This window comes from Lithobates pipiens, unplaced genomic scaffold (genome assembly GCF_037356315.1).
Source record: "Lithobates pipiens isolate NorthernLeopardFrog02 unplaced genomic scaffold, aLitPip1_a1.2 Scaffold_28, whole genome shotgun sequence".
NCBI lineage: Eukaryota > Metazoa > Chordata > Amphibia > Anura > Ranidae > Lithobates > Lithobates pipiens.
In genome coordinates, this window is record NW_027507789.1 from 109,541,910 (window position 1) to 109,565,143 (window position 23,234).

The 23,234-nt window shown below is 41.5% G+C and overlaps 1 protein-coding gene across 6 annotated transcripts in view; it reads right to left on the minus strand.

Annotated features, from left to right (window-relative positions):
- ATP6V0A1 (ATPase H+ transporting V0 subunit a1) overlaps positions 1-23,234 on the minus strand; it is a 136,146-nt gene that overhangs the window by 39,834 nt on the left and 73,078 nt on the right. For all 6 annotated transcript variants that reach the window (XM_077459525.1, XM_077459524.1, XM_077459521.1 and 3 more), the window contains exons 8-16: positions 14,856-14,938; positions 10,232-10,325; positions 9,445-9,657; positions 9,164-9,314; positions 8,916-9,055; positions 5,108-5,271; positions 2,871-2,961; positions 2,638-2,756; positions 1,443-1,674 (exon numbers count right to left, since the gene is read on the minus strand). In XM_077459525.1, the coding sequence (XP_077315651.1) occupies positions 1,443-1,674; positions 2,638-2,756; positions 2,871-2,961; positions 5,108-5,271; positions 8,916-9,055; positions 9,164-9,314; positions 9,445-9,657; positions 10,232-10,325; positions 14,856-14,938 (1,287 nt within the window). The remainder of the gene's footprint in view (positions 1-1,442; positions 1,675-2,637; positions 2,757-2,870; positions 2,962-5,107; positions 5,272-8,915; positions 9,056-9,163; positions 9,315-9,444; positions 9,658-10,231; positions 10,326-14,855; positions 14,939-23,234) is intronic.

The following is a 23,234-nucleotide window of genomic DNA, read 5'->3' on the forward strand; positions in this document are numbered from 1 at the left end:
TTGGCTGATTTAGGCTACAAACACCTTGTCCTTTCCTCATCATCATTTTACAGAGGATGTGTTTTAGTGTTTAGAAAGCTGAAAACATAGCTTGAGGTTTCAGTTCAGAGCACAGGAAGTTACGAGGATACCGGAAATCGGTCAGGTTTAAAACTTAATAAAAACCCACAAATATTCACCTTTTCTGAAAGCGGGGGTCTTTAGAATAAAAAAATAAAAAAAGATACATGCAATTGTTTAAGTCACACAATTCTTACATAAACTATATTTTAAGTAAAAAACAAACTCAAGTTATTTTGGTGCACACAAACACAACAGAATCTCCCCCCCCCCCCCCCCCCCCCATTTTTTCCTTGAAAAATACAAAAGATGAGATTGTGTTGAATAGATATAATTGAAGCTTTATAATTGGCTGTGAAAAAGTGGGAAAAAATATAATGCTCAAAATTGTTGACAGGTGAAGATTTAAAATGTTTACATATCACCAGTTAACCATAAATGTGTGACCTAGAATTTCATAGCAATCTGGTGTGCATGGCAATGCCAAAATGTGTGTTCTGCAACTGTGAGCAATTATTACGGAAAAATAGGCTTGGTAGCATAGACACTCACCTAGATTAAGATCTGGTTGTATGTTTCATTACTTATTTGATATTTTAATTTATGTGCTATGCTTCTGCATTAACATTTCTGTGTACAATATCATTATATTACAAAATTATCCCTCTTTGCTTTGCAACCACTTTCTGCATCCACAGGAAAAGATTACAGGCAGTCCCCGGGTTACAAAGACACATTAAGGACTATAGGTTTGTTTGTAAGTGGAATCTGTTCGTAAGTCGGAACACTGCTTGTAAGTGTAACTTCCACCTGTGCAGGGATGTGGGATGTTCCAGCGTGCGCCTGTGAAAGGATGTGGGATGTTCTGGGCGCTTCTGGGGCTCTTCTGGCCATGCAGTACATGAAAGTACTGCAGTGTGGAATGTGGCAACATAGCTGCTCGGAGGTATCCAGGACTAGCGTGGAGCACAAGCAGCCGACATTGAGGCCGTTCGTAAGTAGGAGTCGTTCGTAAGTCGGGGACTGCCTGTATTATTGAATGAATATAGATTTTGTGTGAGTATTATTAATGCTAATCTTTTTACATAGTTAAGTAATTAGATGGGTAGGTCACGTGGTCATTTTACATTCAAACAGGACTTAGTGGAGTTATTTAGGAAACTCTTTTCATGTGACCTGTTCCACTGTGAATATTGGTAAACTGTTGTGTATGTTGGGTATAAATCACAGCTGACCCTTAATGAAACACTGGTATTAAAACCCTTACATGTTAAAATGGTATTACAATCAATGAATAGCACACATTATGCTGTAATTTATACAATAAAATACTTGCAATATCTTTAGTGGCCTAAAAAGCAGGCATGTTGACCATTACTGACCTGTCCGCTATACAGCATAGGAATATTGTTTTTGCTATCAGTATCATTATTGTAGCTGAAGAGGAACATGTTGATGAAATGAATGAGAAGGCTTGGTGCTATCTTGGAAGTTGCGGCATCATAAGCACACCACTTGTACAGGATGAGTATGACTAGATATCCAAACAGAGACGCCATGAAGATCATTTCTGGGATAAATCCCAAGTAAATATTAAAGGGCTTCTTAAAGTATCTGAGAAGATAAAAGGTGGATAAAGCTTGTTGACGAGGTACAGTTTTTTAGGACAAGCACTGTAAAAAATATTAAGTATTAAAACTTCCTACAGTAAATTAATATCAATCTTTGGTTCATAGTGAGCCCATTCAAACATTTAGGGTAGTTATAGGATGTAACTATAATATGTAATCAATCAATTTGATTCCCCTGGGCACTAGAATGCCTAGTAAACACGGGCCGAATGTCGGACGACATCGGCCTGTTCAGTAAAAACCACCAACATTCGAGCCGCGTGTATGGCAGCCAGTTCTACAGAAAATCAGCAGCCAACCAACTCCCGATCAGCGTTCTCAGTCAATGGCTGAGAGCACTAAACAGGGCTGTCCAGCTCAGTGGAGGAGATCGCTGTGCTAACGTTGTAAGTTTGTAAGTACAGCAACTCCCACATACATTCCCATATGAACATATTACACTGCTAGAATACGCTAGTTGTTCTGTATACGACCCCTTTCACACAACACCGCTCATAGCGTGGGCGGTAAAACGCCGGTATTTTTAGCAGCGTTTTACCGCCGGATTTGCGGCGAATTTCGGCCACTAGCGGGGCGCTTTTACCCCCCGCTAGCGGCCTAGAAAGGGTTAAAACCACCGGCAATACGCCGCAATAGCGGCGTTTTGGCAGCAGTATTACAGCGCTGTCCCATTGATTTCAATGGGGAGCAGCAGTGGAGGAGCGGTAAACACATCGCTCCAAAGAAGCTGCTGGCAGGAATTTTCCCTGACGTCCTGCCAGCGCACCACTGTATTGTGAAAGCCCTCGGGCTTTCACACTACAGACAACGGTGCAGCTTTTTTTGGGCGGATTGCAGGCGCTATTTCTAACGCTATAGCGCCTGCAAAACGCCCTGGTGTGAAAGGGGTCTAAGATCTAGATATCATCTTGTACTACTTTACTGTATCAAAAAAAGAAATACGTACATATGGTTTAGTAGGCTGAGGGTGACCCCAAAAAGCATATGTATGACACCCAGGACAACAGACATTTTCATCTTGAAGGAATTTAAGAAGGTAAGCTTGTTGGTTGCTATGCTCCAAATCTGAAAAACAGCCACAATGATGTCAAAATTATGATAAACCCTAAATATACAATTAATCCTGGTTATTGTCACTTCCAATAAATGTTCAGAAGAAATAAATGGATAAGAGCTTACCGGGTCAATGCCAAAAGGATACGGGCCATTAAAAACTCCATTTACAGCTGGATCCAGCTGCAGAACTGGTGCATTCTTGAGAAGCTCTTCTCTACAAAGGCAAATAAACATTAAATAAGAATGGTTCATTGGCCAGATACTAATCTGAATTTCATTACAGAAACTGAAATACCTTTCTTTGTCACAATACTTAGTGTATGTAATATAGTATATTTGAAATCAGTCTAATGCCGCGTACACACGGGCGGACTGTATGGCGTACTTAGTCCGTCGAAACACATTTCAGCGGACAGTCCGCTCGTGTGTGGGCTTCAGCTGACTTTTTCAGCGTGCAGTCTGGCGTACTAAGTATTTCGGATTTTTCGAAATTCTGTCCGTCGTACTTTGGTTTCAGCGGACAATCCGCTCGTCAGTAGGCTAGTTCGACGGACTAAGAATGGCGCATGCCCAGAAAGGATTTACACGGCGGAAGGGTGCTTTGCTGTGTATTGGACTTCCTATTTCTAGTCCCGTCGTACATGCTGTACACGTCATCGCGCAAGCTTTCGACGGACTGTTTGGGTATCCGTGTGTGGTCAAGTCCGTTCAGTCGAAAGTATGACGGACTGTCCGTCGGATTGTATGACGGACTAAGTACGCCATACAGTCCGCTCGTGTGTACGCGGCATAACTGGTTCAGTTAGAAGTCACGCACCACAAGCCAGACTTGTCAGTGGACTTATAAAAGGTTTAAAACTATTCCTAACAAAGCTTTTCCCATAAGTCATATCATTTTCTTATCCATGTCGGCTCTCACACCTGTTTACCCCCTATGGACCAGACCATTTTTTCACTCTTCCGCTATGTGTCTATTCATGAGTCTATAACTTTGTAATTACTTATGATAAAGAATTGATATATATATTGATTTTTGGGGGACAAACTGGACTTTCAGTGCTCTGAGAATTTTCTTTAATTTATTAGAATTTTAAAGATATTTACAAAAGAAATTATTTTTTTGTTTTGCACACATTTCATTTTTCTCATAATGCATCAGTAATTAAAAATTCTTACGTATTTAAACTAAAACAGATATACCATACACCACATATTTTTTAACACTAAATCCTTAAAAGATAACAATGCATACATGTGCTTTATAATATTTTTTTCCAACAAATAATTTAAAATAGAAACATTGAGCAGGAGATAAAACATGGTAAATAGTGCTTATACAGGTTGAAATGAAAGAGTTAAAGTGGAGTTCCACCAATATTTTTTTTTTAAAGTCGGCAGCTACAAAAAGTGTAGCTGCTGACTTTTAATAATCAGACACTAACCTGTCCCACAGTCCAGCGATGCGGGCATTCGAAGCCCTGCCCACAGTAAGAATGGCGAGAACTGCAGACTGTCAGTAACAACTCTCTGCTCCCTCCTCGCTCACTGGGAGTGCTGGGCTCCAGGGGGTGGGGGCAGGGGCGGTCAGCTCAGTCTCTCAGCAGCTCGCTGAGAGGCTGAGCTGGGTGTCAGTCCAGGCACCTGGCGGAACCAGACTCTGTGGTCTTCAGCTGAAAACGGGTCACAGGATAGCAAAACGATTTGCACTCCTGTCATCCATAGGAGAAGTACAGCCAAATGAGCTTTGGCTATACTTCTCCTTTAACTAACTTCCTGTGCACACAATAAACATTCTTCTGTCAGCTGCAGCTCTCTCACTCACAGATTAGTAACGGAGGAGATACACAGACAGATAGCGTATTACTTTTGTTATTGTTTACAAAAGATTACACTAAATGCTCACTGTGTTCAATGAGGAAGGCTTCTGACTGGTTCCCAGTCATTGTATTGGGAGCTCTGACGGGGCTGTGCATTGGAGGGAGCAGGGGAAAGAACAAACTGCAGCCAGTCTTCTGGAAGTACAGGAGACGCCTTGCATACAGAGGGGGGTTTTTTTTTTTTTTTGGAGATGGCAGAGGCCTGACCTGCTGTTTTCGCTTATGTCTTTGGATGGTCAAATATGGGCAGCTTTTAAAGGGTAATGATCCCACACAGTGCCACCTACAGAAATTAATCTATTGCATATTTCAAGTAAGCATTCTGATGCATGTTCTATGATAAAGGTGTGATCCTCGATCAGAGGAACAACCAGGTTTAAAGTATAAGCAAGAAGTAGATGGGCAATACCAATGTTTAAAAATAAGGGTGGAACTGCTTATTAAAAAGAAAACCATACTTATTAATGACTTTCTGACACGTACGTCCAGTTAGCCTTTGGGCTGGTGAACATTGGCCTAACACTCCACGAGGAACCAAACATATTCAGAGCCTTGGAGAAGCAGTCATTGTAAATCAGGCCAGTGTAGACGGAAAACAGGCCCATCAGCAGAATGATATATCTACCGCTGAACACCATGTTAAAGAGCTGAAATCAGAGAAGAAGACCAGTTTGATTATAGGAATGACACACAAACCATAATTCTTCACATATAACATGATTTATCATGGAGATTGACAATTTAATTTATGGTATTGTAACAGCAACCGAGCTAACAGTGATCACAATGATCAGTGTCAGAGAAGACTGGTAAATTTCAGTTTGCATTGCAAACCTGTGAGATGAATAATTACAATACTTATGCTTTACTTGCAAAGAAAAACAGTAGGATAGGCAAGATGGGCTATAGCGTAGTATAAAGCTTCTAAACCAAGAGAGAATCTATCTGATCTTTATCTTCAATTTATTGTATATTTGAAGGTGTGCATTAGTTTTCTTTAAAAGAAAAATCCAGGTTCGTAAAAAAACAAAAAAAAAAAAAACATTTTCTAATTTAAAAGGGGAAACAAGTCACAAATGCAATAATTGAAACCCTCCCCCATCCTAGACTGTTATAATAGTGCAACTTTACTAGTCAGGAATAACTATTTGTCCTGTTATTTATTGGTATTCTCTGCTACTAATAGTGACCCTTGTCTTAAAGCGGTCTGTATCTCCTCCTTCCCAATGCTGTCTTATTTATTGCCTAAACACACTGTGGAGAATATACAGTGCATCCGGAAAGTATTTACAGCATTTCACTTTTTCCACATATTTTTGTTTTACAGCCTTATTCCAAAATGGATTAAATTCATTATTTTCCTCAAAATTCTACAAAAACACTACCCCATAATGACAACATGAAAGAAGTTTGTTTTAAATCTTTGCAAATTCACAGCCTTTACCATGACACTCAAAATTGAGCTCAGGTGGATCCTGTTTCCACTGTTCATCCTTAAAGCGGAGGTCCGCCCACCCCTGCTACACATACTGCAGCTGCTGACTTTTAATAAATAGGACATTTGCCTGTCCTGGAGTCCAGCAATGTCTGCACTGCAGCTGATTTTTCCATCAGCTGTCGGGTGCTGTCTCCGCCATTGCCGGTGAAGCAACTTGGTAGTGAAGCTTTACGGCTTCACACTGGGTCCCTACTGCACATGCATGAGGCAGCGCTGCGCTCCTACTGCCCCCCCCCCCCCAAAGGTGGCAAGTGTGAGGGGGGGGGGGGGGGAAGGAGACAAATTAGCAGAGTGGGTGAAACTCCACTTGAAGATGTTTCTACAATTTGATTGAAGTCCACCTGTGGTAAATTCAGTTGATTGGACATGATTTGGAAAGGCACACACCTGTCTATATAAGGTCTCACAGTTAGCAGTGCATGTCAAAGCACAAACCAAGCCATAAAGTCCAAGGAATTGTCTGTAGACCTCCGAGACAGGATTGTATCCAGGCACAGAATTTTTTTGCAGCATTTGAAGTTCCAATGAGCACAGTGGCCTTCATCATCCATAAATGGGCGAAAATTGGAATCACAAAGACTCTTACAGCGGGCCGTCCGGCCAAACTGAGCGATCATGGGGAAAGACTTTAGTCAGGAAGGTGACCAAGAACCTGATGGTCACTCTGACAGAGCTCCAGCTTTTCTCTGAGGAGAGAAGAGAACTTTCCAGAAGAACTACTATCTCTGCAGCACTCCACCAATCAGGCCTGTATGGCAGAGTGGCCAGACAAAAGCCACTCCTTAGTAAAAGGCCCATGACAGCCCACCTGGAGTTTGCCAAAGGGCACCTGACAGACTCTCAGACCATGAGAAACAAAATTCTCTGGTCTGATGAAACAAACATTGAACTCTTTGGTCTGAATGCCAAGCGCCGTGCCTGGAGGTTACCAGGCAACGCTCAGCACCAGGCCAATACCATCCCTACAGTGAAGCATGGTGGTGGCAGCATAATGCTGCAGGTTTTTTTTTTTAAGCGGCAGGAACTAAGAGACTAGCCAGGATGGAGGGGAAAGATGAATGCAGCAAACCTGCTCCACAGCTCTCTGGACCTCAGACTGGGGCAAAGGTTCATCTTTCAACAGGACAACGACCCTAAGCACACAGCCAAGACAACAAAGGAGTGGCTACAAGACAACTCTGTGAACATCCTTGAGTGGCCGAGCCAGAGCCCAGACTTGGACTTGATTAAACATCTCTGGAGATCTGAAAATGGCTGTGCACCGACGTTCCCCGTCCAACCTGATGGAGCTTGAGAGGTCCTGCAAAGAAGAATGGGAGAAACTGCCCAAAAATAGGTGTGCCAAGCTTTTAGCATCATACTCAAAAAGACTTGAGGCTGTAATTGGTGCCAGTGGTGCTTCAACAAAGTAGTGAGTGAATGGTGTGACCACTTATGTACATGGGATTTTTTTTTTTCCTTTTTTATAAATTTTCAGAGATTGCAAACTTCTTTCACGTTGATATTATGGGGTATTGTTTGTAGAATTTTGAGGAAAATAATGAATTGAATCCATTTTGGAATAAGGCTGTAACATAACAAAAATGTGAAAAGAGTAAAGTGCTGTGATACTTTCCAGATGCACTGTACAATGTCCACGTCTGCAGCAACATTTGACATTTTAGAAAGCTTTTAATTTCCTGTAACGCCAAGTGTCTATATCATATCGCAGATTATGAAAACATCCTTTTTCACCATGTCCTTTAGAATGAGCTCGGTATGTCTGTTCATCTAATGGTATATTTTTCAGGACACTAAAGGCTCCTTCATACCAGTGTAGTTTGTTCAACACATGCATGTTACCATGCACTGTTTTAAGGAAGCCTATTATTTGAAAGGGCTGCCTAAAGTAGGCCATAGATTATGCAATTTCCTTTCCTGCAACCTGTGGAAAATTGTTTGATGCAGCCATCAACACAGTCAGTGTTGATGAGGGAATCCCTCTCGCAGAGCTTGTGTGTTCTCCCAGCAAGGGAGGGGTGGTTGGCAGGGGGTGTAGGATGAGCAGTCTCTTTCGGGAGAACACACCGATTACCACTAGTGGCTATAGCTGCTGGAAGTAACCACATGCTAAAAATCTGACATGCTGGTAGTACCCAAGTCGATTGATGGATCAAGTCCCTGCAGAACCAGCCAAAATTCAATCCATCAATGGCCGGCTTAAAGCACTACAATGGTGCATTACAGGTGCATTGTGAAGGTGTGTTGATGTACCATTCAGAATGAATGGCATCCAAGCACATCTGTTACAGTAATGCAGTGGGGTGATGGGCCCTAAATAAGTTTTTCCATATACAATGCTGCAGCATTTCCAGAATAACTCAGGTCGCGGACATCAACTACTAAACAATAAGAGGAAGATGACTGATTTAGAAGTTACTACATTAAACATGTTGCTCTTTGCCTTATATAAGTACAAGTGTAATGATAAAAACATGTGAACTGCTGTTGCTGTTTTCCTAGAAATTTCTGGTTTCACGGCTGTGCGAATACCCAATAGATGCTAGTGAAACAAGCATTCAGCTATTAAAAGTAAAAAATGGTCAGTGTACCTTAACTTTATTATTGCTCTGGGTCAGTGACTTAAACCAAAATGGTTACAGGAAGGCAACTGGAAATCAGCAAGGGTAGACCACATGTTTCTCTCATGATGGCAAACTTTCTTTTAAATGGGCCGGAGGTCATTGAAAGAGAGGTCTTGGTTCTCTAGACATACAAAGTGAAAACATTGCTGAGTAGGTGAGTAAATCTTACCTCATTGTCAGATTTTTGGGACAGAATCCGACTTTCCCTCACGACCATCCATACTCCAAACAGTGTCATCAATATGCCATGACCAAAGTCACCAAACATTACAGCAAACAAGAACGGGAAAGTAATAATTGTATATGGAGCTGAAAAGAGAATAATGCTAGTAAATATACCCCATCTACCTACCCTGCAGGCAGAAAAGTACAATCATTTCTAGTCATTAATGTTCTTTTAAGTAAGAATGGAATTACCTGGGTTTATTTCTCGGTAAGTGCCAATACCATAGGCATCTACCAGGTTTTGGAAGCCATATGTGAACTTGTTTGTCTTATTGTAGGTTGGTGGAGTCTGATTAGTTTGCATCCTATTGAGGATGGAAGGGACAGTTGATCCACTGTGTTCCTAAAAGAAAGATAGATTTCTTTTATAATGCTAATCACATTAAATTAACTCTTGCAAAAAAAAACAACATCCAAGCATAATCCCCATCTATATAGGATGTTACGTGAATGGGTAACAAATGTATACTTACTGTCCCTCTCCTAAGAGCGAATTGAATGGAATCCAAATCAGCCACTGGGCACCATACTTCTGCAATCAGACACTTCTGTGTCACATCAATGTTACAGAGGTTCAAAGTATGGTAAATAGCTTTCATTTTCCGTACTTTGATGAACCATACTCGGATTGTTTTCGCTGCAGCCTGGAGGACACGCTGGCGATGGTCTTCTGTTTGATTGAGAACCTTGGCATTGCAAAAGAAGAAAGATGAACTTTGCTGTAGAATACTATAAGCCTAAACCTCAAATGCAGCCTTATTGAACTATTTCAGCTTTTGTACCTTTACCAGAGCAATTTTATATTTCACATACTGTTTATTCTGCAATAACTTTGAAATTGCTTAAGATAACAAACTAATATAATACCTGCTTTGCATTTCTAGTGGCACTTAACATCTCCTGAGATCAGATGCACTAACCTCCAGAAGTTTTGGCACTTATTATTACACCTGCTACATCTTGCAGGTGAAGGATTTAGTGGGCAGGTGTCTATTATTAGGGTGTCCCACTATGCATGTTCTTTTTTTTTTATATTATAAATAAAATGCAATAGTGGGTGGGAACACTCATAACTCCCATAACAGTCCAAATCTCATTGGAAAATTCATGACAAACGATAAGCAAGGGGCTGAGCAGGCTCCAAGACTAAGTAAAATATTACTTTTGGGTAAGCTTACCCTTTAACAAAATTGGGCTTATAAAGGTTTCCCAGGCAAAATGAAGATAAATACTTTAGTAAGAAAACTCTCAATGCCGTACCATTTGCAGATCATCAATCCTTGTGTTTACACCAGCAGCCATTTCTTTGCGCTCCTGAGGGGTCTCTGGACAAGGATAGAGAGACGCACGGAACCTGTGGAAATAAAAAGGGATGTATTCATTTACAAAGTATCCCAAAACACAAGAATAGATATTTATATATCAAAGACTGAATTAAAAAAGAAATGAAAGCAAGGGAAGCTATGCGTAAAGTATAATTTTCCTATAATATTGTTTGACTACATGAAGAGCAAGATTTTTTCCAAGTATTAGCTTAACGAACTAGATATGAAACGGTTCAAATCTAGCATAATGCACACACTAAGAGAATTAGGATGGCCAGTCGTTTTCCTTATATGATTGTCTGAGGCTTGTAGGCAAAACAACAATATTTAAGAAGAGATCTGCTGCAGCTACAAATCTTTATGATTATTTTCTTTACTGAATTGTATCTAGCTCTAGAGTGCTAGAGCTGTTGTGTAATTGCTTCCAACTACATACAGTGCTGTGAAAAATGTATTTACCCCCTTCCTAAATTGGTATTTTTTTTTTTTTGCATATTTGTCACACTTAATGATTCTGATCATCAAATACATTTTAATATTACACAAAGATAACCTGAGTAAATGCAAAATGGTTTCATTTATTAAGGGAAATAAACTGTCTAAACCTGCCTGGCCCTATGTGAAAAAAGTAATTGTCCTCTAAATCCCCTGCAAGTGCAGACATTCTCCTTCAGGATTTTCTAGTAGAGCACAGAGTTCCACCAATTATGGTAAGTTGTCCAGGTCCTGAAGCTGAAAGGCAGCCCCGGACCATCACATTACCACCGCCATGTTTGACTGTTGGTATGATGTTTTTAATGAAATGCTGTGTTCGTTTTATGCCAGATGTAACGGGACGCACACCTTCCAAAAAGTTAAACTTTTGTCTCATCAGTCCACAAAAAATTTGCCCAAAAGTCTTGGGGATAATCAAGATGTTTTTTGCCAAATGTGAGATAAGCCTTTGTGTTCTTTTTGGTCACCAGTGGCTTTCACCTTGAAACTTTCAAATGGATGCCATTTTTGCCCAGTCTCTTTCTTATTGTTGAATTTATGAACACTGAACTTAACTGAGGCAAGTGAGGCCTGCAGTCCTTTAGATGTTGTTCTGGGCTCTTTTATGACCTCCTGGACAAGTTGTCATGTTCTTGGAGTAATTTTGTTAGGTGGCCATTGCTGGGAAGGTTTACCACTGTTCCAAGTTTTCTCCATTTGCGAATAATTGCTCTCACTGTGGTTTGCTAGAGTCCCACAGCCTTAGAAATTGCTTTGTAACCCTTTCTAGACAATTCTTTTGTCATCTGTTCTTGGATTTCTCTAGATTGCGTCATGATGCGTTGCTTTTTGAGCTATTTTAGCGTGCTTCACTTAGACAGCTTCTATTTAAGTGATTTTTTGATTCAACAGGTCAGGCAGTAATCAGGTCTGGGTGTAGCAAGTGAAATTTAACTCGGCTTTCCAAAAAAAAAAAAAAAAAAGTGGTTAATCACAGTTCATTCATGATTTAACAAAGGGGGAGCCCAATAACTTTTTTTTCACATAGGGCCAGGCAGGTTTGGACAGCTTTTCTCCCTTAACCACTTGACCTACGGAAGATTTACCCCCCCCCCCCTCCTGACCAGGCCATTTTCTGCAATACGAAACTGTGTTACTTTAACTGACAATTGCACAGTAGTATGACTTTCTACTATAAAACATATCTAATACATTTTTTTAACATCCAAGTTCTTCATCAATTTTGGTCAATATGTATTCTGCTACATATTTTGGTAAAAAAGAAAATCCCAATAAGTGTATATTGATTGGTTTGTGCAAAAGTTAGAGCATCTACAAACTATGGGATATTTCATTTATTTTCTTACTAGTAATGGAGACGATCAGCAACATAGTGGGCTGTTATATTGCGGTAGACCATTCTGACACTTTGTGGCAACCAGTAACACTAATACTGTGATCGGTGCTAAAAATATGCATGGTCACTGTACTGACACAATCAAAGGGTTAACTGTGCAGGTAGCCTGTGTTTTACTACAGTTCGGAGTTGCTTTTACTAGGGGAAGACATGGATGCTAGTCCCTGCTTTGCAGAGACCCAGGATCCATGCCATAGCAATCTGCCATGTTTACATAGATAGATTGCAGTTCTGTCTCTGTGGCTGATGTTCAGCTGGTGACAGGGGACAAGAAGTCCGCGGCACCTGATGATTGGCATATGCTGTGTGTAAATCACAGTGGGAGCGAGCCACCAGGGGCACGCATTTGCACTCCCTACCCTGAAGTGCAGGATCACCTGCTCTGTGTAATCACAGTGGGAGCAAGTCACTGGGGGTGTGCATTCGTCCTCCCTACCCTGAAGTGCAGGATCACATATACATATACATACATACACACACACACACACACACACACACACACACACACATGATCCTGTGCACAGCGGCCGCCCTTTAGCAGTAAAACTGCTATAGGGCCGTCGGTAAGTTGTTAATAAATGAAATCATCATTTAAAAACTGAATTTTGTATTTACTCAGGTTATCTTGGTGTAATATTGAAATTTGTTTGATCATCTGAATCATTAAGTGTGACAAATGTGCAAAAAAATATAAAAAATCAGGCAAATACTTTTTCACAGCACTGTAGGTATAGCTAGTAAAGCTGGCAATATTTACACTAGTTTCAAAAAGTCAAATCACTTACTGGGCTACATATTGCTGGAATCACTATGACTCAATCCTAACAATAAAGTCTTTGATTTGCTTCCTTTTGGTCTGTTAAGAATTAAATTGAAATGATTGTTACATTTGTTTGATTTGAGCAAAAATACCAGTTGTTCCTGCCAGAAATCCTGTAAGTCAACGTCCTGTGCTCTCAGCTACACAGTTAGCATTGTTCCCAACTATGTGGAAGGACAACAAAGCACCTCACTCATAGGTTATTAAGGAGAGGAGGGTTTTTCCATCATCCTGTTCTAGGGTGACAATGCTGCTCATCCACAGATACAGTACAGAAAATCAGCATTGTGACTAATGGCAGCTGGTGATAAAAAATTTGGGGGGAGGGGGCAAACAAACCCCTCCCAGGTGCTTACCTGCAAGCGAGAGCCCCCTGCCTGGGCTGTCAGGGCTCCCCTGATACCCAGCAGCTTCCATGTTCCAAATCTTCCAGGACAAGAAACTGGAAGTGACGTGATGGCGAATTTTGATTTGCTAAAATCAAAAGTGGGAGGACTCGGGGCAGTGCTCTGCACCCCGAGGACAACGTTAAACAAGCCAATTAGAGCCTCAGGCTCTAATCACGTGCTTGTTAAAAAAATGATGGTGCTAATAGACAGCTCTGCACAGTGGAACAATTTCTTTTTAAATAAAATTATAATATGACTAACGTTTAAGATGTTAAAAAATGTTAGTCATGGTTTAATTTATTTAAAAATAAATCGTTCTATGAATATGAACTTTGGGGGGGCGGCCATTATTGGTTGTCACCCTAGTAAAGGTAGCTGGACTTGCATTATTATTAGGTAAACATAAAAGGCGGAAAATAGACTGAAAATGAATACATTCACTGCATGTAAAGACTGCTAAATTGCAATAAATTACATTTTTGTTCTTGGGTTTAAATACACATTTACAGTAGATGCTAGAGCTGGGCGTTTTTCTAAAAAAAAAAAAAAAAAAAAAAAAAAAATTTGATTCACGCTTTGAATCGTGTTTTGGTGGACAGCGGACTGGTCCTGAAGAGCTGCGGGCAGGAGTTTTTAGGTGAGACCGCAGCTTTCGGCCTAGTCCGCAGCGTCCGGCCTCTCTGACTAGGCCGAAGCCGCAGCCTCCTCTAAAAACTCCTGCCCGCAGCTCCTCAGAACTGGTGCGGTGTCAGTGCCGGTCCTGGGGATCTGCAAGCAGGAGTTTTAAGGCGAGGCCGCGGCTTCGGCCTAGCACGGGGCGTCCGGCCTCACGGACTAGGCCGAAGCAGCAGCATCGCCTAAAAACTCCTGCCCGCAGCTCCTCAGGACCGGAGTGGTGTCACCCTGAACCAGGGATGGAGACACCTACCAAATGCTTCATTTAAAGTCCCAAATTCCCCCTATTATTCAATACTGTTCACGAGACAGTTCTTTATCTATGTGAATGTTTAGCATTCACAGGAACATCAACAAGACATCTACGAGGCAGTAAACTATAACCGGCCACTCTAAACATTCTCAACTTTTCAAAACTTGCAAATTTCTCAGCTTTTTCTATTCCAATGTGTCAGGTTTACATTTGATATGCAGAAGGCATGATGGTCATGATGGTGCAGGAGGGGGGACTAACACTCAGTGCTAACTAGTGTGTAGGTCTGTGTGAGTGGAGCACTGCATATAACCATACTGTATAATCAAATAGAACAGCTGGTATCGGTTTAAAATAGATATGATGAATAAGTGAGGTAAAAAAGGTATACCCCAAGGTAAAAAGGGCCTAACATATGAAAAAGGCCTGACTTGCTGCACAGAATGCTACAGTACAATACATTTTCATTTTGTGATATACTGGATCATGTGGGTCGTCAGGGAAGAAATGCCATTACACACTGAGGCTTACCCCTCACAGATCTTCTTCACTCTGTTCTTCAGCTGATCTCCTTGGAAGAATATGATGAAAACAGATTTGTGAACACTGTCTCCCTGTAAAATGTAAGCAAAGAAAAACATTACTATGCATGGTCTCTAAGACCCTCTGACTTCCCTTATATACAGTAGGAAATATACTCCACAGGCACTGTCTATTTTAGGGTAGATGAACAATAGCATAAATATTCAGGGAGTTCTACCATCCTAGGTATACATTTTCTGTAGTGTAGTTCACAGCAGTGTCAGATCTGCAAATATTTGCTCTATCCTACATTTATCTCTTCACCAGGGAGGTAAAAAAAAAAAAAAAAAAAGAAGAATACTCACTTAGGTGAGCATCAGCTCTGCACTGAGAACTGAGCTCAGTTTTCGCAGAGGGTCGTAACGGTCAATAAGCAGCTCTCTGCTCTGCCCCTCCAGTGCTCACTGGAGTGCTAGACTGTGGAGGGAGAGAGAACATCTGGCTCAGTCTCCCAGAGGCCCGCTAAAAGGCTGAGTCAGCTGCCGGCCCATTACGCAGGGTCCAGCACCATAAGGCTCCATTACAGGCGAACCTTGAAGAATCTTCTCTCCTTCCAATGAGGCTCGGGTCCCATCCATTTTGGCTGATAGCTTTTTTGAATGGATCTGATTGAAGTCCATGATTTTAAATAGAACCGTCCAGACCTCCAAGTATGCTCCAAGAGCAAATGTATCACATCAGTGACCATTCCACCTTACAGACACTGGCGAAACAAAACAGGTCCTTCCTGTGTAGGAGGGGTTATATAGGGGTGGACTTCCTGTTTGACTATCTGCCAGTGTCCATCCACCAGTAGATGGTGTATAACCCATATAGACATTATTATGGTTGCTCTGTGTCCCGTGATAAAGAAAAAATAATTGTTGAAATGGAATCCAAAAAGAGAGGGTCCTTAAGTCCTTATGGTTTAGCAAGGATCACATAGTGATCCCATGTGTAGAGGAGACAACCACCACCAACTTTTAAAAGGCTTACCAGAACGTGTGGACTGAATAAGGCATATGCCCAAAGAGTCGACAAAGCTTGAGGTGTACATACACCAATAAGACGGAACTTCCCAGCCTCAAGGGTTATACGCCATCTACTGGTGGATGGACACTGGCATCTTATTGGTGTATATACACCTCAAGCCTCGTTGACTCATTGAGCATATGCCTCATTGAGACCACACGTTCCGGTAAGCATTTTCAAAGTTGTTGGTGGTCGTCTCCTCTACATACATGATCCTTGCTGAACCATAAGGACTTGCCCTCCTTTTTTTGATTCCATTTCAACATTAGTCTTTGTCCCCTATGTTGACTCATTTTGATTTGTTTTTCTATTCACTTTCTCTCCTTTTGTGGTCATTCCACTTTTGTCACATGAGTTGAATCTAGATCACGGTTTATTCACATATCAGTCTGAGATTCATATTTTAATATTTGCGTTTATAATATTTTGTGGTACTTTGTAGATTTATGATTTTTTCATTTTTGTTTTTCATTTTCACTGGTTGATGCATACACCTGATCATTCTGTAGTTATACAGATATTTTGCACATTAGCGCTGCACATATCCCTTTTAAATGTTCCACCAGATATAGAACCTACCGCCTGACAGTTGCAAAAACATAAGAGAGTAGGCTGGAATAGAATGGGAAATGCGAAAAGGACAAAAGAAGGACATGTGCTGTGTTAAACCAAATCTGATTCCAATCCTCTGCTGCCATATACCCACCCAGTTCTTCCTCCCTTTTAAAAGCATAAAAAAGAGAAAACAGTACAATAAAATAGACAACCGTGGATTGTTTAGCAAGAGCAAGACTCTCTGATATGTTGTGAGAAAAGACAAGTCAAGCTTCTCAGGCACTTGTGATTGGAGGAAGTGTTTAACTTGGAGGTATAGAAAGACCTCCCCTTGAGGGTACTTCATGCAAAAGGTCTCAAATAGGGCTATCAGTCTTATTTTCCTTTATTTTAACCTGTTAGCCAGTGTTGCCAACCTACTAGATTGAAATTTACTGACACAACACCCAAAATGTACAGGCATTTACAAAATTACAGTTTTAAGTGCAGATTTCAGTATGCAATTAGCAATGTGATTTAAAGTAGCCATTAAGGCAAAAAAACATATGTCTTATTTTATTTTTCGATATAGTAAGTAGCTCAGGGACAGGACTCAGAAGGGCCCATTTACTGGCAGGAGAAAAGCGGTTAAGCCTGTTTATAACAAATGTCATGTTCCTGGGTAGCTACACTCACTCCTACAATCAATGGAGTGTGTCACGCAGGCTAGACTATTTGTTCTCCACTACATGGTGGATTGATGAGATTAGTAAAAGGAGGATAAGTTCTTTTTTTTGTCCTTTCAGATCAGTGAAGTGACAAGGACACTGCATTTATGGCAAAAGCCACCGGTATTTTCTATACTTGTTAAAAATGTCATTTAATTGACAAAAAAAGAACGGATGCAACTATCACATCTGAGGACTGGTAAGCAGCATATTACATTTTTGTTTTTGGGTTTAGATATGGTTTTCAAAAAAATCTTGGAGATCTAACACTGCAATTGGATATCGGCTGCTGTGGGGGTCATAAGTTGAACTCTGCAGAATTTGAAACTTTTCAAAAGCCTTTTAAGTGCAGGGGTGTGCCAAAAGAAGCATGCCCCATCTTTGGTGTGAGATAAAAATACAGACAGCTGTATGATCTCTCTGAAGTACCACCATTGCAAATGCTAACAGATGTGATTCATCACAGAGCAGCTGTGTGGCCTTCTCATAGAGTAGAGCACATCACAAATGCTGACATGTAAAGGTTTCCTACTACTGACAAGAACAATCACAACACAGATTGCTATGCAGGTAATCTCAAAGGCAAGGAAATTGTGCTCTTTTTACCTCTTTAAATTAAACCTACCTTTTCACTATGCAGAACAAACTAAATGGCTTGTTTTAAAGCCTTCCCCTTCGCCAAAGTACATATTATCTTTCCTTTTGGTCCCAGGATTGCCAAAAAGGTACTTCCATGTATTGAGTAGTATGTGACCCACTCGGTTTCCTCTCATTTGACAGTGCCAGTGTCCAATGCTAGCACAAGCAAAGTTACATTGGTGTAGGGAGAGAGTCTTCCCCATATGTAAGCTTTGATTAGAGCAACTCAACCCTACATAGCCTTGCAAAAGGTTTACACTAAAGCCCCATACACACTATCAAATTTTCTGCCGATTTTTGTCTTCAGATTTACCAAAAACATATGAGGTCAAACCTTAGGAGTTTCAATTTGTATGCTATCAGGCAGGCCCTTGCACTACATGGTTTTGGTAAATCTGAAGACAAAAACCAGCAGAAAATCTGTATGGGGCTTAAGAGGATTCAAGCCTAGACCACGTTGTTATCAACAGAGAAGTACCAGAATGCTTGCCTTGTTATATACAGTGCCTTGCGAAAGTATTCGGCCCCCTTGAACTTTTCAACCTTTTGCCACATTTCAGGCTTCAAACATAAAGATATAACATTTTTATTTTTTGTGAAGAATCACCAACAAGTGGGACACAATTGTGAAGTGGAACGAAATCTATTGGATTTTTGAAACTTTTTTAACCAATAAAAAAAATGAAAAGTGGGGCGTGCAAAATTATTCGGCCCCCTTGCGTTAATACTTTGTAGAGCCACCTTTTGCTGCGATTACAGCTGCAAGTCGCCTGGGGTATGTCTATCAGTTTTGCACATCGAGAGACTGAAATTCTTGCCCATTCTTCCTCGCAAAACAGCTCGAGCTCAGTGAGGTTGGATGGAGAGCGTTTGTGAACAGCAGTTTTCAGCTCTTTCCACAGATTCTCGATTGGATTCAGGTCTGGACTTTGACTTGGCCATTCTAACACCTGGATACGTTTATTTGTGAACCATTCCTTTGTAGATTTTGCTGTATGTTTGGGATCATTGTCTTGTTGGAAGATAAATCTCCATCCCAGTTTCAGGTCTTTTGCAGACTCCAACAGGTTTTCATCCAGAATGGTCCTGTATTTGGCTGCATCCATTTTCCCCTCAATTTTAACCATCTTCCCTGTCCCTGCTGAAGAAAAGCAGGCCCAAACCATGATGCTGCCACCACCATGTTTGACAGTGGGGATGGTGTGTTGAGGGTGATGAGCTGTGTTGCTTTTACGCCAAACATATCGTTTTGCATTGTGGGCAAAAAGTTAGATTTTGGTTTCATCTGACCAGAGCACCTTCTTCCACATGTTTGGTGTGTCTCCCAGGTGGCTTGTGGCAAACTTTAGATGAGACTTTTTATGGATATCTTTGAGAAATGGCTTTCTTCTTGCCACTCTTCCATAAAGGCCAGATTTGTGCAGTGTACGACTGATTGTCTCCCACCTCATCTGTAGTTCTCTGCAGTTTATCCAGAGTGATCATGGGCCTCTTGGCTGCATCTCTGATCAGTCTTCTCCTTGTCTAAGCTGAAAGTTTAGAGGGAAGTCCAGGTCTTGGTAGATTTGCAGTGGTCTGATACTCCTTCCATTTCAAAATGATCGCTTGCACAGTGCTCCTTGGGATGTTTAAAGCTTGGGAAATCTTTTTGTATCCAAATCCAGCTTTAAACTTTTCCACAACAGTATTGCGGACCTGCCTGGTGTGTTCCTTGGTCTTCATGATGGTCTCTGCGCTTTCAACAGAACCCTGAGACTATCACAGAGCAGGTGCATTTATACAGAGACTTGATTACATACAGGTGGATTCTATTTATCACCATCAGTCATTTAGGACAACATTGGATCATTCAGAGATCCTCGCTGAACTTCTGGAGTGAGTTTGCTGCACTGAAAGTAAAGGGGCCGAATAATTTTGCACGCACCACTTTTCAGTTTTTTATTTGCTAAAAAAGTTTAAATTATCCAATAGATTTCGTTCCACTTCACAATTGTGTCCCACTTGTTGGTGATTCTTCACAAAAAATTAAAATTTTATATCTTTATGTTTGAAGCCTAAAATGTGGAAAAAGGTTGAAAAGTTCAAGGGGGCTGAATACTTTCGCAAGGCACTGTATGTAAGACATTGAGCTGTACCTAACTAGAGGTAAGATAATTTGCTCAGCAGGGTACTATGCCTTCCTATCTGGTTGATATGCCCCACCTGACCACATTCCCTCCAAGAAGCACAAGATGTTCAAAAGATAGAAAATTCAGTCCAAGGTAATAAATTACTGGTCTTTGACTGTAAGGCCCCATTCACACTCTGCATAGCAAAAAGCATAATACCGCTGGTATGTTTTTGCTGCGTTTCCACGCATGGGACAACCCATTTAATTCAATGGGCTGCCCACACATGACAAATGTGCCAAAGAAGCTCCTGCATATTTTTATTTATTTTTTTTTAATCTTTTTATTTAGTTTTTAGCAAACACATAGACAAAACAAACATAAAACAGTACAGCCAACATCTGGCTAACATCAGGGGTTGCAAGGCAGCATAACGGAACCAAGATATGTTATATTATTTGCGACTACCATAATATACCATCATTCATGTGTAAGCCTGACTCACACTCCAGGGATAGGTTGATAGTTGACAGGCTCACCTAAGCTACTGTGCTGGCAAGGGTTGGTTTATCAAGACTTCAAGGGAGGTAAACCGATAGCGAGAGACCTCCTAGTCTGCTGCAGCAGTGGAGGGCTCCGCCAACCACTTAGACCAGACCCTGTCATATTTTTTCGGACAGCCTCTATGAATATAGGTATCTTTGTATAGGGGTATCACATTATTGACAAGTATTTTCCATAGCCCTATAGAGGGAGGAGTTTTCCTCTTCCAGCATAGGACGATGGATTTCCTGGCATAGAACAGCAAGAGACCCAACAGGGTTCTCTCTGCCACCCTGGGCACCAGGTACTCCACCAGTCCGTCCCAACAGGCCTATTCTTGGGGATGGGACAATAGAGATACTTAGTAGTTCATTCACCTCCATCAGGATTTGTGATAAAAAAAACTGAAATTACCGGGCAGGACCAAAAGATGTGAATGTAGTCCCCCCGGAGCATGGTCACAACGCCAGCACTCCGGGAAGAGGAAAGACCTAATTCTGTGCACTCGAGCGGGAGTGAGATATACTCTATGAACAATCTTGTATTGAATGAGGTGATCTCTCAAGGAAACCAGTATTTTAAATGGGAGGTCCAATATATTCTCCCAGTCCTCGGAGTCCAGCTCTGGAACATCCTGGCCCCATTGCTGACAGAGCCTGGACAACTCAGGAGATGAAACCTGGAGGAGATGTGTGTAGAGCAGGGAGGTGGGCTTTTGGTGCAGTCAAACCAAAAAATCCATTCCAAGACCGACTGCACCAGCTACGCCTCGCCTGGTGGAAACTGGGCCACTCATATTCACTATAAAGGCACAAGTTATTTATGACCAAGATTGGACTAGAATTACCCTATAATAAGCCTATCATTTCCTGGGGTCACCTGGCTGAAAATCCCCCCAAGAAAAGGAGCAATTCCATTTACTATCACAATGCTTTTTTGTGTGATTATACACACTCAGAGAGCAACAATAAACAAATCAGATCCAGGAGAACTCACGCTGACATAAACGAGTAAACCTTTATCCTTCCGGAAGTGTCATGGGTATGTATGTATAGTTTTTATTCCCCAAAGAGTGCCATGTGTACTACACCCAAGTACCTGTTTAAAATGACACGGAACACTATGCTCATCTTTTCTTATATATAAATCTCTGAAGCTCCCATAAGGGAGTACGCACTGTTCACACTGTCCTGCCTACATACAGGTACCTGCAAGAACACCCCAACCCATATCAGAAATTGGGTGCTGCAGCAAATGAATTGTTTAATGTGAAACGTATGTTCATCCCTACGCATAAAGGTTTTCTGACCATGAGACATGTACCTACATGCCTTACATCTACTATGTTTACAATTATAGCAGCCAATCATATCAAAAACTCATTTATTTCTGATGCGGCTGGGTGCAATAAGACTTAAAGAGGAAGTAAACCCTGATGAGTTTACTTCCTCTTTCATTCCCTGCAAAGGCAAAGCATAATAGACTACTATGCATCGCATAGTAATCCATTATGTGTCACTTACCTGACACAGGAGCCAGCGAAATCACCGCTGTCCCCTGTAGTCCGCCGCATCCATGTTCTCGGTGGGTCTCACAGCTCCGCTGCTGTCATTCGGCTAAACCACGATGACGTCACTCCCGCGCATGTGCACGGGAGCCGAGACGCGCGGCATTGTGCACCATCTTCGTTATCAAGGATGCCACGCTCAGTGCGCCTGCGCGCCACTGTCTACGGCGCATGCGCCATAGACAGCGGTGCCCGTCTTCGGGCAAATATCTCCTAAACCGTATAGGTTTAGGAGATATTTCTTAGACCTACAGGTAAGCCTTAATCTAGGCTTACCTGTAGGTCAAAGTGGTTTGTAAGGGTTTACAACCACTTTAACATTGGTGGCTCGTCTAAATACTACATTGGTTTTTTTGGGAGAACTCTACCCAGAGCTTTTTTCTTGTCCCAAAATGGGCTAGTGTTTCTGGACAGCTTTCTTAAATGGCCCAATGTTGGTCATTAAATTTAGTGATAGAGGACACCTTGGTGTTCACTTGTTGGGTGAGCTACTGTATTTTTTTCTTAGTTAACATTCACACTCTGTTATGGGATTATGCCCAAACCAGTTGGGAAGGGTGTAGGGCGGAGTGGGGGGGGGGGGCGTTTGTTCTTCTTTTACTGAGTAAAAATGTCTGACATGCTCCCCATACAGGTAAATCAGCATTGCTTATTCATTATTTGTTCTATTTGTACTCTTTCAAGCTTACTACTCTTATTGCAATGTCCAGGTTATGGAGACCCGGCAGACCTGTTTGTAGGAAAATGAATATTAAGTACAACTGTAATACGTTATTATTCACAACTTAGCTTATGGCATGTATAAAATGTCTTACTTGGAATGTGAGAGGCCTGCGCGACAAGATTAAACGCTCAGCAGCCCTAGCATTCCTTAACCAGCAGCGTGCATATGTGGTGGTGCTGGTTGACACACACGTAGAGGGAAGGCTGCATCTGGCTCTCCGACATCAATGGATTGGTTGGGCCTTTTATTCAACCCACACATCCCATGCTCGGGGAGTCTCAGTCCTTGTTGCAAAGTCAGTGCATTTCCATCTGTGTGAGGTATCCACTGACCCTCAGGGGTGCTGTATTTCTATCTACCAAACTGTATGGGGAGCCCCTTTTCTTGCTAGCCCTCTACGTTCCTTCCCCGCTCTGCACTTCTATTATCATGGAGGGATTTTCATTTATGGCCCACCTCCCCATGATACAGGCA